General features: G+C 44.0%; 1 protein-coding gene across 1 annotated transcript in view; it reads left to right on the top strand.

Moving 5' to 3' along the window:
* LOC130208960 (olfactory receptor class A-like protein 1) overlaps window positions 1–18,016 on the top strand; it is a 118,514-nt gene extending 100,498 nt beyond the window's left edge. Inside the window, exon 2 of the mRNA XM_056438426.1 lies at window positions 16,334–18,016. Coding sequence (XP_056294401.1) covers window positions 16,349–17,290 — 942 coding nt within the window. The 5' untranslated portion in view covers window positions 16,334–16,348 and the 3' untranslated portion in view covers window positions 17,291–18,016. The remainder of the gene's footprint in view (window positions 1–16,333) is intronic.
* Window positions 18,017–18,268: the final 252 nt, after the last annotated feature.

Below are 18,268 nucleotides of genomic sequence, written 5' to 3'. Positions count from 1 at the left end.
GATGTCACATATATTTCTGATGCAATAAAACAGGCCATTAAATATGTACCTGGGCCGCAGCCCGAGACTGAAGATCCAAAGACAAAATGCTCGACTTGTCTTCTTGAGTCAGAGGAGCGTCTCCTCGGAGGTGAAAGATAGACGAGGGGGGGGGATAGAAAACTCTGCGTGGCGGCAGAGCTCCTCAGCATGCAGTGAGGACGCGGTACGCTGACCTTCATCACGTAACCCGAACCCGTCTCCGCCCCCCCCCCCCCCCCTGAGACCCGATGGGCTGTCGGTTTGGACGTTTGCCGAGGTCAGGTGGAGGGCCTCGGTCCTGCGGGGAGGCGATGGGGTGATGGTGTCCAATGCCCTCTACTGTTAATGAGTGTATCGTGAGCGACCACTGGGGGGTAGAAGGTGAAGCTCGAGGTGAAATGGTCTCCCACCATTCACCTAAGTGGGCCAGATGTGTATCCTGCTGTTTGTGTGTGTGTGTGTGTGTGTGTGTGTGTGTGTGTGTGTGTGTGTTGAAGGCTGTGGAGTAGTGGTGGTGGTGGGGTCGTGTTTTGATCTCGGTGCGAGAAAAAGTATCCGCTTGAATTAAAATTCGACGGTGCGGCGTAATTATCTGTGATGGCCAACCGACCTAAAAGCAATTATGTTTACGGTTGAAATGGATTTCGATGAGACGAGATGAAAAGGTTCTCTCCTCTTTTTCTGCAGCTTCGATTTTTGCTCTGGGTTTTTTAAGTAGATCTGCAGTGAAGTTGCAGTTATGAGATCAACAAGGGATGATGTCATCGTGTCTTTCAAGACGAGTGTGATCGATAATCTAATTAATGAAGCGGACGTCGACCATTCATTTATTTGTTCTTCTTCTCCAAAGAAAAATAAAATATATATGTAACTGGCGTTGACTTTTATCTGCGTGAACTTTTTATTTCGCCTACCAGATGTAATTAAAATCGCTAAACGGAGGTCTTGAGTTTAGCGAGTTGCCGTGAGACACGAGTCACGTCCTCAACTCTCTACACCATGCAGGACATGGATTTGGAGATTATCATGAGAAGAGTTTTCTGTGAAGGCCGATCAGACACGACCGCTGCGCTATTGATCGTCTGGCTGTGGCGCTCGTGAGTCACTCCATTATTCAGGGCGTTGAGACCGGTGACACCACGGAGAACTATCGGCCTCCGCCGCCTACTCACCGACAAAATATCATCATCACCGTGAATGGAACCAGCACGTCAGATGTCCTTTTTTTTTCTTCTTCATTTTACTTTTATCTTTTTTTTAATGGATTTCTACATGTTATGGGGTGCAGGAAGGTCTTTTTTTATACTTGATATTTTATTTAGGTATTTTTACAGAAATACAATCTTCAAAAGTAAGAATGCATAATACTAATAAAGCATAAAACTAAAGTAAAAATTCACCATTCATCTGGCCAAGGGCCATACGGAAACACAAAAATAAAAATGTTAAAGCAGGAAAATAATTATAAACTAGAATGGGCACTCGGTAGAGCGCATACCTTCGCATATCACAACATTGGGCATTGAATTATGAACATTTTGGCATTAGTTGCATGCCAATTGGATAAAAATTGACCTCGCTATGGTAAAAATAAGATGTTGACCTTTTCATGACCTTGACCTTTGACCCGATTGATCCCAAAATCTAATCAAATGGTCCCCGGATAATAACCAATCATCCGACCAAATTTCATGCGATTCGGTTTAATACTTTTTGACTTATGCTAATAACACGCACGCATACAAATACACGGCGATCAAAACATTACTTTCCGCATTTTCAATGCGAAGGTAATAAGGAAGCAAAACATCAAACATGCAACAACGTTGTCAGTCAATCATAAATTCGATCCAACAAACATCTCTTGTACAAAATATATTCAAAGAGTTCTATTCACGGGGTATCTTTAACTTAGTTTTAAACTTATATATATGGGTTGCATCTTGGTGAACCATAGTGCTTTTCTTTTTAATATGTCTAACATGTCCACGCTGCGTAGTGTGTTATTTACATTGGAGGCATTGTATGGGGACAACAACACATATAAATGACTTAAACTAAGTAATTTAATCCGTAATTTGTCTGAATCTTGTCGAAATGTGTGGATTTTAATAAGAATTCTTACAAAAGCTCTTCAAAATGACACAACTGTGAGACATGAACTTATTAGGTCGATTTAGAGCTGAGTCGACATTATGAATATATGTGTTGGAAGTATAAACATTCTTTTATAAACCCAAACGCATAAGCAAGGCTGGAAAATGTCCATGGTCCCCCCAAAAACCTCCAGAGGCCTCAAAATGACACCCCTACACATCACTGTTCTTTAGTCGTGGTTTAGCTTTGCTTTTAACGTTTCACAAATAAGTTTCAAAGAGTCAGCTGTTTGTGTTCTGTGTAAACAAAGTGTGTTTACTACCTGAACAGAACAGAGTACTTTTGTTTTGTTTTATTTAAATTTTTATAGTCATTTATATTCAAACCATGGAGTTTCTCATTAAACCCAGCAGGGAAGTTTGTTGTGTTTTTTGTTTGTTTTTGTTTCAGTTTAGAAGGATAACAATCTGTTATACACTTTTTTTTAATCTAGGAGAGAAAAGTTTCCCTCGAAATGTAATCAGGAGTGCAGTTTATTCGTATGGTAATGCAATTTTTGGAGAAGACGCGGTTGTCATCTTCAGTGTCATTTGCTTTTTTTAATGTTATTACTTGCCAATTTGTGTTCCGCTAGAATACAATTAGTACTTGTTCCTGCGTTATTTAATCATTGTGCGGCCTCTTTCAAAAAAATTATCATAATTATCTCAATTAAAATCGTGCCAAAATGTGTTTTCATTAAATTGGCACAAACCAACTGACCCACAGAACACCAGGGACCGGGTGGTAATCCAGGACCGGTTGGTTTCTGGGGAGTAAAATATGAAGAAGCTGCCATCTTACAGTGTTTGAGTTTGAGTTTGAGTTTAGTTTTTTTCGATCAGCAAAATATACAACAATCAGAATTCAACAAAAGAAGAAAGTGGCTGACCGAAAGGGTCAAGGCTGAAGCTATCGAGCTTATAAGTGCCCTAACCTATGATTTCTCAAATGTGTGTATATGTATCTTCACGCGATGACTATCTGCATCCATTCATGAGAAACACTCATTAAAAAAAAAAAAAAATTTGTACCAAAGATTTAAATCTAATTAGCACCGACCTACATCTTCCTCGTTGCCCCTGTATTGCAGTACCACAAACAATCAACAGGTGGCACTCTCTCCTGCCCCCTGTTTCCAAAATTCACTTTAAGGGTGTTGCGCTGCTAGATTTAGTGATGCTGCAACTCAAACTCCAAAATGTCCTCCCAGCTCACAAATAACTCTTTCGAAAAAAAAGGTCAAGTCCAAAATGAGTTGGCTGGACACTGTGGGCGTTGACAGCAACAATGGAAGCAAAGAAAACACACCACCAGTGTGTGTGTGTGTGTGTGTGTGTGTGTGTGTGTGTGTGTGTGTGTGTGTGTGTGTGTGTGTGTGTGTGTGTGTGTGTGTGTGTGTGTGTGTGTGTGTGTGTGTGTGTGTGACTTGATTTGTGAGGTGGTCCTTGGAAAGCACAACGCCGTCTCCTCCCGGTGTGATGTTCACTCAACCGCGACAAAGCTCTCCCGCTCATGCCTTCTTCTAATTACTCTGACAGCAGCTGTGCGATGCACAGAGCATCCATCAGATCTATTATTCAGCTTTAAGTGGGTGGAGTGACACCACTTATTGTGGGGAGAGCGCGAGCAGACTCCATTTCTCAAAAAAGTTCGTTGGAGTAACGCTCCCTCTTCATCGCCGCGTAAACCCCGTGAATAGTGCAGCGCCGTGTGAGTGCTCACAGCATACGGAAAAGAAAGGAAAACATGTGTACGCTTCGCTAGAGGCTGAAAACCCGTCTCCAAAGAGACACCTTGTTCTCGCCTTCCTTCCTGCACTTCCCTCACCTGGAGGCGCGGGGGACATGAAGTATGTGCGGGCGGTTGTGTCCGCACACGCCCAGGTCGGTTGTATAACTTCACAAGTTCTGCGCCGCAGATTGCCATCTGCATCTGTTTAATAGAGCGCTCGTAAACCTCTCCGACAGCTCTGGATTCAGAGTCTGCTGCGTTTTAGGCCTTTTTTTGTTTTGTTTTCCGCACATCAAGCCGCTCGAGCGGGAATCGACGATACCGGACATGTGACTGGACACAATCGGGGGGGGATGACTCGGCTCCTGCGCTGCGTCTCCCTGCAGGATCTGTGTCCTCACAACGGGGCCAGAGCTGCGCTGTGAGTTAACAGCTCGCCCAACGCCCCCGGGGACAGAGTTAAGGCGGTGGACACGATGACGACGCGCTACAAGCCGAGCGGCGTCGACGTGCTGCGGGACGCGGCGGGCCTGCTCCGTCTTGTCTGCATTCCACAGCCAAGTCGGGGAAGTGGCTCATGGAAAATTCCACCTTTGTGGCATTTAGGGGGGGCGGCGGGTGGTGGTGGTGGTGGGTGGGTGGATAAGATAAAGGGCAGGATCCTTGTTACTGCTACAGCGTGAATTTGGACACGAGGAAGGTCATGTTGCCTTTTCCCCCGTTTGAAAGGTCGTTGTTCGGATCTGCCGCTTGATTTGCAACCAATTTAAATGTGGTGGGAAGAAAAAGGACTTGAAGGACTTTAGATCAACAACTTTGGGGGGGAAAGACGCTCATGGGGCTTTTTTTTTTTTTTTTTTTCCTTAGATGAGGATGAGGAAGGATTGACACCACTCTCAAGTCTGTTTGGGTAAAATAAAGTGGAAGAACCGTTTCAACAAGAATCCAGGAAGTAATTGCACTCAGCAGAGAAATAGTCTGACACACAACCCCCCATGAAGAAGAAAATTGTCATTTTTACACTTTTACACTTGTTATTGTTTCCCCCGTTTACAGTCTTTGTGCTATAGCTCACCGATGCATGGCTCTGTAGCTTTATATATATATATATATATATATATACAGTGAGTACGGAAAGTATTCAGACCCCTTTAAAATGTTCAGTCTTTGTTTCATTGCAGCCATTTTCTAAAATCAAAAAAGTTCATTTTATTTCTCATAAATGTTCACTCAGCACCCCATCTTGACAGAAAAAAACAGAAATGCAGACATTTTTGCAAATTTATTAAAAAAGAGAAACTGAAATATCACATTATCCCACTGTTATCGTCTTTCAAAGGTACAGTTCACAGGTAAAGGTCAAGTGGACATTCAGTCGACTACACAAACACAAGTCTCATATACGCATAAAGTATAATTAAAATCAACACGGGCATTTATTTATCGAGAAGAAGTAAAGAGCTGTTCGTGGTGTAACTGCTGTGTGCAGAACTGGTTTGATGTCGGTCTTCAGTCACATTCACGGCACACTTTTTATATATTTTATTCTTCAGTGATGCAGAAGTGCTGAATTTTGCATTTATTTCAGTTTTCAGCCACTTTATTCAAAAATAAAGAAGTCATGTACTGAGCAGGCAGCCCCAGATTCAGCCTAACTCGACTTTTTATTTTTTTAAGAGGAAAAAAGCTACGTTCGCTCCCTTTTTTTTAACGACAATCATTTAAAGAGATTAAAACCGTGGGCGCTGGGTTTATGCATTCGCACATCACTCAGCGTGACTCAGCGTCCCTGAGGGACGCCGGATTGGCTCATCAAAGAAATAAATCTCTTCAAACTGTAATGTCAGCGGGGCCCGCTCCTCCCTGATATCCATTCATTTCTCTCCTGAAATGAATCTTTCTATTTAAACAGCGATCTCGATCTCAGTGAGACGACCTGAATAGAGAGATATGAAGAAAAAAAATACAAAAGCTCATACACCCCTGAGTCATACATTATAAGCCACAAATTAAGACGCAGCGCTTGGTTCACACCGGGGCAGGTCTCATCTTTCAGTTCAGCCAAATGAAACGGTAACTTCTCAACATTCAGTCATTTCTCAGAAGTTCATACGACAACATGTCCGTGTTTATTTATTAAAGAGGTTTTTCTTTTCTTTCTTTGTCGTTGTTTCTCCAAGCCAGCGCCTTTTTGTCTCTCTTTCTCTTCCCTGTATTGCGAGACGCCGGCGGATCGGGGCGCAGTGCCTCTTGAACGTCTTTCAAGTCTCGGCACAGCGGCGCATATCTCGCCTGAGAGCGGCCCCCGGGGGCCTCGCAGCCTGCCACCCCACCCCCACCCTCCTTCAGTGTGGCCCTGTGTCCTCGCTGGGTACACTGGGAGCGGGTGAAAGCTGCTCTACAGTCTCCCTGTCAGGGATTATGCACACATATCATAAAGGAAGCGCTTATCGAGACAACCGCGTTTGTCCGTCGCTCTTTTTCTCCAGCTGCATTTCGCATTTTGCGGATTTCGACTGGTTTAAAAGAAGAAGCGTTTTTGTCTTGTGACGCTTCTAAAAACACGACTGATTGTAGATTCGATTAAAAGGAATTCTTATTCACTCTCTTGAGATGGCACGAGCAATACTGCTCTCATGTCTGCACAGGAAATATGACGGCGAAGATGCAGCCAGTTGGCATCGGGGACGAAAAAACAAGGCCCGGCTCATGTGGGGTTTTTTCGTACGTCAGAGATCAAACTAACGACATTTTCATTTTTTAATTAATGCGCTTTATAGCTTTTGTTATAGCGTTGGACCGAGTGAGGCTAGCCGTGTCATATCAGAGTCTCATCTCAACTCTCAGATGAGAATAAAAAGTATTCCCCAATACGTCAAACTAGTCCTGCAATACGTTGCGGCCTCTAGATTGTCTGGAGGAACTATAAAGTCAACCATTAAACCCCAGAGCCGCCAGATTTATGTGCATGTAAACCGGCCCTTTATCACAAAACGGGGGTTAATCAGAGTAAATCAAGACTTTATTGTTGATTCCATCACAGAAACAAACGGCAAACCGTAACTCTGGGACACTTCTTCCCACCATCTTGAGCACACGCAGCTCGTTTGCTGACGTGTGCTGCAGCATTCCAGGCGAGCTGGAACACGACCGTGTCCTTCCCCCGTGTGAGGAAACTCAGGGTGGATGCACGGCAACGGGTCACACACACACAACGCTGAAACTTCAGAGTGCAAAAGAATACAAAATATAGATAAAAGTCAAGTTCGGAGCGCGTCGCTTTCACATAATTCCGATATTTTCTGCCAAATGCACTGAATTAAAACCACTTCTAAGATACAATTAGCCCCGCACTTGCATTTTTTATTTTATTTTAAAAGCCACTTAAAGGACTTGATTTACATAAAAGAGGTTATTTTGATGGCATTCTCCATCAGTAGCTTCACTCCAACAGGAAATAAATCCTCTAAACAACACGCCGAAAGAAACATCCCTTTGAAGGAAAGGCACAGACGGCATCGGCAAACCTAAAAAGGGCTTATTACTACGTCTGTCATTTCCATAAAATGTGGGTTTTGAAAGTACCCCTGGACGTGTTTATTACTGATGCATTCTCACCACGGTAATAAGCCCCAACGTTTCCAGTTGCTGGAGTCAGGCAGAACCTTTTCTCAACTGGAAGGAACATCAGAGAGATTCTATATGGGATTAATAACCAGAATAACTTTCAACGCCACTGGATCTACTTGATCATTTATACGCCAACAGGTTCATGCTGCTTTAAAAAATGCTTTCACGTTTTATTATCTACTGAAAAAAAATATTTATTTCAAGAGGTTAACGTGCTTGTTTACATTGTTTGCATTTAAAAGTCGTAAAATGTGCTCCTGCATTAGTACAATGTTCAGCATGCAGTGATTCAAATCATAATGTTTGTGTGATTTTAGTTATATTTGTTTCTTCTTTGTATGGGGGAGGAGAGGGTTTGGTTTTAACATTCAGTTCCAGAGTTAAAGAAGGGCTATATTAGGGTGTGGACTGGCTTCGGGGCATAAAAAGAGGCGGGGTTTAACCCGGCTGCTGCGTCGCTATTGGTGGACACGGGGGACAAAAATGCCTGTACCTGGTGCAGGTAAACACAGTGGCAGACACAGCAGGGATGGACCGGCCGACGGGATTTACTGTCACCCCTCGACTTCATTGAACCGTCACTCTGAACGACTTCACAGCTTCTTCTTCTTTCTTATTCTGTTTTTTTTAATTTCTGAGCGCGTTGCTTCTGTCCAGGTGTGTTGTGCCATGCATTCTGTCGATCAAAAGAAAAACAGAAAGGTGAGCATTTTTTTAGGATTTGTGTTTGCACCGGTGCTCCTGTTCATTTCACCCGCCTGGCCTCGTCCTGCAGGTGAGTTTCGGGCCCGAGGTCAAACTGATGATGTCTATCGCCTGTTGCAAAGTTCTGTTTTCTGCTGCAGGATGAAGTCTTGGAGGCGAGACGTGAGAGCGGGACGTCGCTGGTGGTTAGACGGTTACATCTGTGTGTGAGTTTGGTCTCCAGTGGAGGGTTCGAAAAAGCCTCGAGAAGGATGGAAAACCGGTTGTGTCTCGTGCAGGGGAGAGGCCGGGCCGGGCCGGGCCGAGCCGGGCCGGGCCTGGCACGCCCTCACAAAGAAAGATAACCTGTTTTTTGTCAACCGATCTGCAACTTCTTCTCCTGACAGAGAAAAAAAAGAAAGAAAAAGGGACGACGTCGTTGAACCCATCCATGTATTCTATCCTTCATTCCACCGGAGTCTGTGTACAGTGCCAATCAGATTTCAGTGGTTTGAAGAGTAAAACGCATTGGAACTTGTCATCGGGGGAATGAAGCCACGCGAAAGACGGGTTTTTTTTTTATGGTTGCGATGTGTTCAATAAAAGGTGAATGTCACTCTCTAAAAAGATCAACCTCCTTGTCGTGTGGCATTTAATGTCTTTGGAAGTGAACCTGCAACAGTTCTGCACAAGCACAGAAAGAGAACTTCTCCTCCACCTCCTCCCCCCCCCTCCTCTTCCTCCCCCTCCTCACCTGCATTGCGACAGCAAGTTGGAAAAAAAGGCGCCGCGGCAGCCCCACTTGTGTCTTTTGAACTGTCACTCAGAGGTCGTCATGTCCTCGCCGTGCCTCCCTTGTCCTTGCTTCTCCGAGACGTTGCGATTACATCATGACTAAATTCCCACATCGCCACATGCACAACAAACCCTTCAGGGTGTCGTACCAACCCTCCCCCCCTCAGAAGTCTCCACTTCTTAAAACCACACCCAAAGTATATCGCCGCCATTGTCTTTGAGCGATTCAGTATTGAGGACTGAACATCTTCTTTTTTTTTTTAAGAATATAGTTTTCCCATCAGGTCTCTCTGTTGGACATTAACCTGACTCATTAGCATTAGCGGATTCTATTCAAAGTCTTAATTATAGCTTAAATGGGCAGCTGGAAGTCATTTGACAGCTACAATGAGCCCTGAGTCACCCGGCAATAATAATTCCGCCCAATTAAGATGGAGAGAACATAAAGAGCAAACCAACAAAGCCACCTAGTGCCAGATTCATACGGACCTGCAATGAGTAACAGCGTTGTTGTGACAGCTTTCTTCCATAATTATAGACAGTGAGACAGAGGACAGATACACCATTTTCATGCAGAATCACAGGTGCTACACTAAACCCTCGACAGTTATTGAAGATATTTCGATAAATATGTTCTTTTTCAAAGCATCATTATAACGAATACACAACACAAAGGAAAGAAGAGTCTTTCACGAAGACAAGCAGAACGCACCCGATATATAGAGAAGGACCTGAAGCGTCGAGTCCTCATCCTCCCAGCATGCGTGAGGGACAGGTAGAGCATCCCCCGGACAAACAATTCCGAGGGCATTAAACGCGCTGGGGGTCGAGAGAAGAAGAAAAAAAGATCACAAGGTCACTCTCAAACCACTTAAACAAACAAGGTGTATTCAGGTGCAATCGGGAAGAAATCACTTCCGACGTTTACACCCCGTAGAACAGTGGAGGGGTAGCGAGGGCTGAAGTGGACCTTCTCCCTGATCCCTCTCTGCCTTGTTTGTGCTCTTATTCCTGCAAACAGGTGACAGTTGTTGGATCTGTTGTTCATGGTCCGTTGACTTCTCTTCCCTCAGCCTCCCAATTACTGGAGATCAATTCAGATGACTGGTTCTGTCCCCTCGCCGGGTTTCAGACAGGATAACAGATCCAACCATTGGACAGAGGGGAAAAAAGGGTGTTAATGAGTAGATAACATCTATTAGACACAAGTTTGTACTCCGGGAAGATTAAAACAGTTTCTCAGTGTCACTGTTTCCCCGAGTGGAGACCGATAAATAGTTTGTTGTTGTTGTTTGTAATTACTAATCCTTTAATTAGATTTCCTTGTCAGAGCCTTCATATTGCTTTTTTGGATTTTTTTAAATTCCGCAATCAATTTCAGAAGCCGCCACCTATTCAAAAAAAAAGAGCTCTCTTGGTGTGAGTGGAACACCGACGCCACAGTGTCCTCCAGTGGAGGAACATGAAACTCAGCCTGAGGACGCTCCACTCCGTCTGCGTGACGGATCACCCACAACTTTCATTTGTGGAGTGTGTGACACCAGCATCCAATTTGTGATCAACTTAATTCATCTAAAGCCATAAAAGTTCTGAACATTGAGTTTCATCCAAACTGTGAGGCTGTCGCCAGGGCGAATAAGGTCGGTTGCGTAATTTAACCGCAACATGTCCTAAAGCAGGCGATGAACACGAAGATAATAAGTCGGTTTCTCTCGGCTGCATGATGAGACTTGAAATCAACACATAAAATACCACAACGTGCAATTCAACGCAATTAGTGACTTGCACAATAAGCCTCATTATCATATTCTGAACATGACGTAAGAGGATGTCAGGTGGTGTTGAGGTGGTTTATTTATTCTTGATTGTGAAATGTATTACATAATATAATAACATTTGAATTAATAGTGTCACACTCTCAGGTGCAGCTTTCCTCTATTGAGTACTTTTACTTTAAGTGTATTATCCTAATGTTATTTTGTACTTAAATAACATTTTAATGCAGGATTTTCACTTTAGTACTTTTATAGTTTTTCCTAAAACGCTGCGCTTCAGAACTTTTCATTGTCCCTGAAGGGACATTCGTCTTTCCTCCAGGTGAAACACAGATTGCACAACAGACTTGAAGGTACATAAAACACGATGGAGAGAAAAACGATAAAGCGTATTGCGAAGGGGGGGAAAACGGAGAGGAAATTCAGACAGGTACCTAAACTGATGAATGATGTCCGTGGATGGGATGCGATGGCTGAAGAAGGCACTCAGCGGGATGAAGACACATTCTGAAGATGAGCTGGTGGTTTTTCGTCGAGAACATCACGTAGGATTGAGTTTATGCCACCTGAATGTTTTGAAGGACACTAAAAATGACACACGGAGAAATGAAAATCAAAGGTCGTGGGAGGTTGAATGTGCACGCTGGAAAACACAGAGTCTGAGGCCCATCAATATCAGACGTCAGACTGCTAAGCCAAAAGCCTCTTAAAGCACTTTTCTTTTTGCTGAGGGACAGATTAAGAGGCACAGTGAGGGGCATATCCCTTCCTCACCAACCAACCAAAGCCTCAACCGCATAGTTAAGATGTACAAAAGGTTAAAAAGTAGACACCTCTTAACTTGCATATAAACCGACAAACTTTACTACTTCTTGAGATAATACAGCACTTAATAAATTAGTAAATTATCTGTGATACCAAACAGATGAGACAGATTTAAGTCTTTTATTATAGACGTGCATTATGTTAACCGTAAAGACGTCCTTTCTTCAGGAATACAACCTGTATGCACAGGGGGGAAAAGAGATGCCTGTTATTTGTAACAGTTTAGCTCAACGCCTTCCTTTTTACCTTTCGCATTCGAGAATGCGGAAGGTAATGTTTTGATCGCTGTGTATTTAATTCAATTCAATTCAATTCAGTTTATTTGTATAGCCCAATTTCACAAATTACAAATTTGTCTCGGAGTGCTTTACAATCTGTACACATAGACATCCCTGCCCCAAAACCTCACATCGGACCAGGAAAAACTCCCAAATAACCCTTCAGGGGGAAAAAAAGGGAAGAAACCTGGAGGAGAGCAACAGAGGGATCCTCTCCTAGGATGGACAGATGCAATAGATGTAATGTGTACAGAAGGACAGATTTAGAGTTAAAATACATTCAATGAATATGACAGAGTGTATGAATAGTTCATAGTAGGCATATTCCACGATGGAGACCTCCACGATCCATCAGGCAGATGGCGGTGGGGAGGAGGTGGCGGAGTCTCAACAGGACAGTGGCGTAGTCATGAGCAGGAATTCACGACCCAGACGATCCATCAGGCAGATAGGATTGATGTGCCGTCTAGGGGATGACCCCCCATGCGAGAAAAAGTCAAAAGGACTTCCGGGAGAAAGCAGAGTTAGTAACGTGTGATTGAGAGATGAAAATTCATCCTTAAGGAGAGAAAAAGAGGAGATAGGTACTCAGTGCATCCTAAAACACCCCCCGGCAGCTATAAGCCTATAGCAGCATATCAAGGGGCTGGACCAGGGCAAACCTGATTCAGCCCTAACTATAAGCTCTGTCAAAGAGGAAGGTCTTAAGTCTATTCTTAAACGAGGTGACTGTGTCTGCCTCCGGACTGAAATGAAAGCTGTTTCATAAAAGAGGAGCTTGATAACTAAAGGCTCTGGCTCCCATTCTACTTTTTAAGACTCTAGGAACTACAAGTAGTCGCGCATTTAGTGTGAGAGCTCTCTAGTGGGGCAATATGGTACGACAAGCTCCTTAAGATATGATGGAGCATCACCAATCAAGGCTTTGTAGGTTAAGAGAAGAATTTTAAAAGTGATTCTTGATTTTACTGGGAGCCAGTGCAGAGCAGCTAGTGCAGGAGTGATGTGATCTCTTTCTTAGTTTTAGTGAGAACACGAGCTGCAGCATTCTGGATCAACTGGAGGGACCTAAGAGATTTATTAGAGCAGCCTGCTAATAAGGAGTTGCAGTAATCCAGTATCGAAGTAACGAGCAGCGTGAACCAATTTTTCTGCATCTTTTGAGACAAGATGTGCCTGATTTTGAAATATACGTAGATGAAAGAATGCAGTCCTTGAGATTTGCTTTACGTGGGAGTTAAAGGACAAGTCCCGATCAAAGATAACGCCAAGATTCTTTACAGTGGTGTTGGATGCCAGGGCAATGCCGTCTACAGAATCCACATCACCAGATAATTGATCTCTGAGGTGCTCAGGGCCGATTAAAATTACTTGGTTTTGTCTGAGTTTAACATCAAGAAGTTGCAGGTCATCCATGTTTTTATGTCTTTAAGACATGCTTGAATTTTACAGAGTTGGTTGCTCTCCTCTGGTTTTATCGATAAATATAGTTGAGTGTCATCTGCATAACAATGAAAGTTTATGGAGTGTTTCCTGATAATATTGCCCAAAGGAAGCATGTATAAGGTAAATAAAATTGGTCCAAGCACAGAACCTTGTGGAACTCCGTGATTAACGTTGGTGGTTATCGAGGCGTCATCGTTTACAAATACAAACTGAGATCGATCTGATAAATAGGATTTAAACCAAATTTATAGGATAGGATTTAAATAGGATTTAAACCAAATTATTTATTTATTTCTTTCTTTATTTGTATGTGTGTTATTCGCATAACTCAAAAAGAATTAAACATAATCGCATGAAATTTGGTGGGATGATTGGTTATTATCCGGGGACCATTTGATTGGATTTTGGGATCGATCGGGTCAAAGGTCAAGGTCATGAAAAGGTCAAAATCTTCTTTTTACCATTGCGCGGTCAATTTTTATCCAGTTGGCATGCAACTAATGCCAACATGTTCACATGACATCAAGCTCCCCACACTCTCATGCCAAGTACCAAAAAAGTGGCTGCGGCGAAGGTATGCGCTCTACCGAGTGCCCGTTCGAGTTTATTAGTTGTTTTCATCCTGTCTCACTAACTATCATGTCATTCCAGATCCTGCTTCCCATCTCGTCAGTCCAACTCCCTTCACCTGCCTCTGGTCACCCCCTCGTTAGTCCCTCATTACCTTCACCTGGTCTTCATGCCCATCTCACCTGTTGCCCATTCCCTCGTTAGTCCCTGTCTACTTAGGTTCCCTCACTTGCACTTGTCCTCTGCCAGATTGTCTTGTGTTTTCGTGCCGAGTTCTCCAGCGTTATTAGTATATATTCCTGACCTCTGATTCTCTGCCCCGCCCCTTTTTGGACTTGTTTGTTTCTTGGACTGATCTCCCGGTTTTGACCTAGCCTGTTTTCAACTAAAGACATTCATCTTTGTTACTCCTGTCTGAGTTGTGCTTTTGGGTCCACTCTAATAGCACCGTGACATTATTGACACAACCCGCATCATGAACGAGATGTAAACTTCACCTCGAAAGATATTATTGTAATTTAATTTGTGCGCTCGGAAAAAAACAACAATTTACGTCAACCATAAACAAAGACATGAAATTCATTGTCATGGAGGGGGTGAAAATACATTTGAACTGCACGTGATCCGATCCCCCGAGAAGGTCAAGCTTGAACTTGCCATTTTAATTAGCTCTCTGAACATATAAACATATTTAAAAAAGACAGACAGGAAAAAAACACATGTTCTGACGCTTTATTCCAAAGCGCCGCTCCCAGGAGAAAACGAGCTTCTCGAACAACAAACGTTTCGGCACACGCGTCTCGACCGTAGAATTGACCCGTTGGTTCTGGGGACGAGGAGAAGGTGCTGGAAGACCTCGATGGGAATCGCAAACTTCTGCTGCAGCGATTTATAAATAAATGTTGTCCCCGTGCCCCCAATTAGCACCGACATGCGTTTTTTAAACGGCTAATTGTCTGTCTCCACTGAGTCTTAACGCACTCCCAGGACCTGAAGGAGGAGAGGCGCAGCAGGCCGAGGCAGCAGCTGTGCATGTAAGAGTCTCTTGATGGCTCATTCAAGGCATCATCAGGCGGCTTTTGCATCAACAATTAACGCCTCGTCTCCGCGGGGGAGTTCTTTAACTCTATCTAGTCTTTAATACCGCGTGGACACAGCTGTCCGTCGAAGTTGTGCGTGTGGAAGTTCAACACGGGAAAACACCGCTGAAGTTTAGAAGTTATCTGTAATACTTTTTATCACGAATTTTCCCCGACTAGTTGTGTCGATGTGCAGTCTAGAGACGTCTGATGTCACAACCCCAGAAACGAGACTCACGTTCCAATCCGTCCATTGAAAATGATTTTTACTGAATGTCATCATCAAAAAATCCATTTCTAACACAACCTGATGGGGCACCATGAGGTCACTGTTTGGTGCCCAAGAAGAAGAAAATGGCCACTGAGGTCGTGCCAGAGGAACACAAAGCCCAAATACTGCACTAACTAAGTACACCAACAGCTCTTGTTTAGTATGAACATGGATTCAAAAGTGTATCTGATCTATATCTGTGAAGCTTTAACTGCCTGAGAGAATGACATCACGTCCATTGGATGCATGTTAGTTCCGAAACAGGAGGAACCAGAACGGGCACTCGGTAGAGCGCATACCTTCGCATATCACAAGATTGGGCATTGAATTATAAACATGTTGCATGCCAATTAGATAAAAATTGACCGCTATGGTAAAAAGAAGATGTTGACCTTTTCATGACCTTGACCTTGAGCTTTGACCCGATCGATCCCAAAATCTAATCAAATGGTCCCCGGATAATAACCAATCATCCCACCAAATTTCATGCGATTCGGCTTAATACTTTTTAAGTTATGCGAGTAACACGCATACAAATAAATAAATAAATACACGGCGATCAAAACATAACCTTTCCGCATTTTCAATGCGAAGGTGATAATTACAGAAATCAAAATCTCTTCATTATGGTTTTTTGTTTTAATTTTATTTACCGTTGTACTCTATTCCCTTTGCAGAGATTGCCCTCTGGAATCACACATGGCAACCTGTTGGTAACCAGGTCACACCTGTTTCTTCTTCAACCTGATTTGGTTTGTACGCCGTCGTACGGAACCAGCGAAATGTAAACAGCCCCCCAAAAAAAAGTGTTTTTGTTGCTCCTGTTGCTTTAATTTGCCAAACTGTGGGCTGAACACTGCAACATTGGCCGGTGATCTCAGGGGGCATCGGAGACTATAAATTGCAATTACACAGGCCATTAAACACTGAATGCACTATACGGGCTTTACCTACATCTTAACTTCAGGTGAACATCCAAGAGAGTGCTTGATTATGTTCCAGCCGGTTACATGAAGTTACTTTCCTCAGTGTATTTACACGACGTGGGGGATGTTCCCTGTAACAGATTGTATTCTGTTTTTTCCGCAGCGGGCCTCGGGGGTCATGGATCTGTGCGTGGCCATCAAAGGGATCTCCTTCTTCTTGCAAGCGTGCTTGGGCATCTTGGGGAACGTGGTGGTGCTGCTGGCCTACGCCCACATCATCTACAGCGAGCCCAAGCTTCTTCCCGTGGACATGATCCTGTGCCACCTGGCCTTCGCCAACCTGATGCTGGTCCTGGTCCGCAGCGTCCCCCAGACCGTGACCGTGTTCGGCATGAGGCACCTGCTGAACGACCCCGGCTGTAAGGTGGTGATCTACGCCTACCGCGTCGCCCGGGCGCTGTCGGTCTGCCTCACCTGCATGCTCAGCGTGTTCCAGGCGGTGACCGTCGCCCCCCCCGGGCCCCGATTGTCCAGGTTGAAGTCCGCACTTCCCTCCCTGGTGCTCCCCGCCTTTGCGGGACTGTGGCTCTTCAACATGGCCATCTGCACGCCGGCCCCTTTATTCGCCATCGCGCCGCGCAACGGCACCGTCCCCGCCTTCACCCTCGACCTGGGCTTCTGCCACGTGGACTTCAGAGACCAGCTGTCGTACGTGATCAACGGAGTGGTGCTCTCCGCGAGGGATTTCGCCTTCATCGCCCTGATGGTGGGCTCGAGCGGTTACATCCTGCTGCTCCTCCACCGCCACAACCGGCAGGTGAGAGGGACGCGTCGCTCTCAGGGCGCCGGGGCGGAGACCAGGGCGGCCAAAACGGTGCTCACCCTGGTGATTCTGTACGTGGTCTTGTTCGGGATCGATAACACAATCTGGATCTACATGCTGACGGTGGCGAAGGTGTCGCCCGTGATTGCCGACATGAGGGTGTTCTTCTCCGCCTGCTACGCCGCTCTCAGCCCCTACTTAATCATTTCCTCCAACAAGAAGGTCAAGGCGAAGATCGCGTGTGCAGCCGAGCAAGAGCAGCCGTCGGTGGACAATCAGGCGTCGGGTGACAAATGACGCTCTCTGGTTCGACAGGCCGACGACTAACAAGACGGCCGAGTTGTGCACAGGCCTCGTTGTTTTCAACACTGCTGCAAAGATGACTGACAGCTACTGAGACAGTGGACCCTTTTAGAAACAAACAGTCTTGGAGATAGATGGTTATTTTGTTATATTTCCATCAAAATCGCAAATATACTGTACCGGCTTTGTGTTTTGTGAATTTGTGAACATTTTGAATGTCGTCAACAACAACAAAAACACACACCATCATCATCATCATCGCTGAGCTTAAACAATTTAATTAAATAAGTAAATTAACTTGAAGGAAATATGCCAAACATCCCCTTTATTATAGCTTATGTTAAGAGGATTTGATGCTTTACTTGATCTTTGAGTTTGGAGATTTGTGGATTAATGATAAGCGGTTAGCCAGAATTAAGGATATTTTGGTCATGCTTTTAAACAGTTTCAGGGGAATTCAAGGTTTAACGTTATTTGTTCAAATGTTTTAATTTTATTTTGATCAAAATATTTCAATTGGACTGTTTAAGGCTCATTAAAATAATGAGAATCATAATTCATCCACCATAATTATATTCTTGATATTATGGGAAGGGCGTTGAAATTTAAATTGTGAAAAAAAGACAATTTTGTAGACTTTTTCTTGTGACTAATCAAAAGTCTTACAGGGCGGTTGCAGTATTTCTTCCATCTTAGTCCAGAATTTGAAGATGACGCTTTTGGCAGCGAGATTCTTTCCAGACTATTTAATTGAGACGGTAATCGTTTGAATAATCAATCATTTAAATAATTGCTATTTGCAGCCCTAATCGTTATTATCGAATACAATATTTTGCTCTCTCGCTGTGCTGTGATTGGCTGACATGTTAGGAATAACTGAAATAGAGGGTCCATTTGGCCCGTAGTATAGTCTTTCAGGCAACACTTTACTACTTCTAGTATGCGACAAGTTTCATCAGATAAAGTGTTATG

The sequence above is a fragment of the Pseudoliparis swirei genome, chromosome 18 (assembly GCF_029220125.1).
Source record: "Pseudoliparis swirei isolate HS2019 ecotype Mariana Trench chromosome 18, NWPU_hadal_v1, whole genome shotgun sequence".
NCBI lineage: Eukaryota > Metazoa > Chordata > Actinopteri > Perciformes > Liparidae > Pseudoliparis > Pseudoliparis swirei.
Note: the sequence above shows the minus strand (reverse complement) of the source record. Positions and strands in the feature narration are given on the sequence as shown.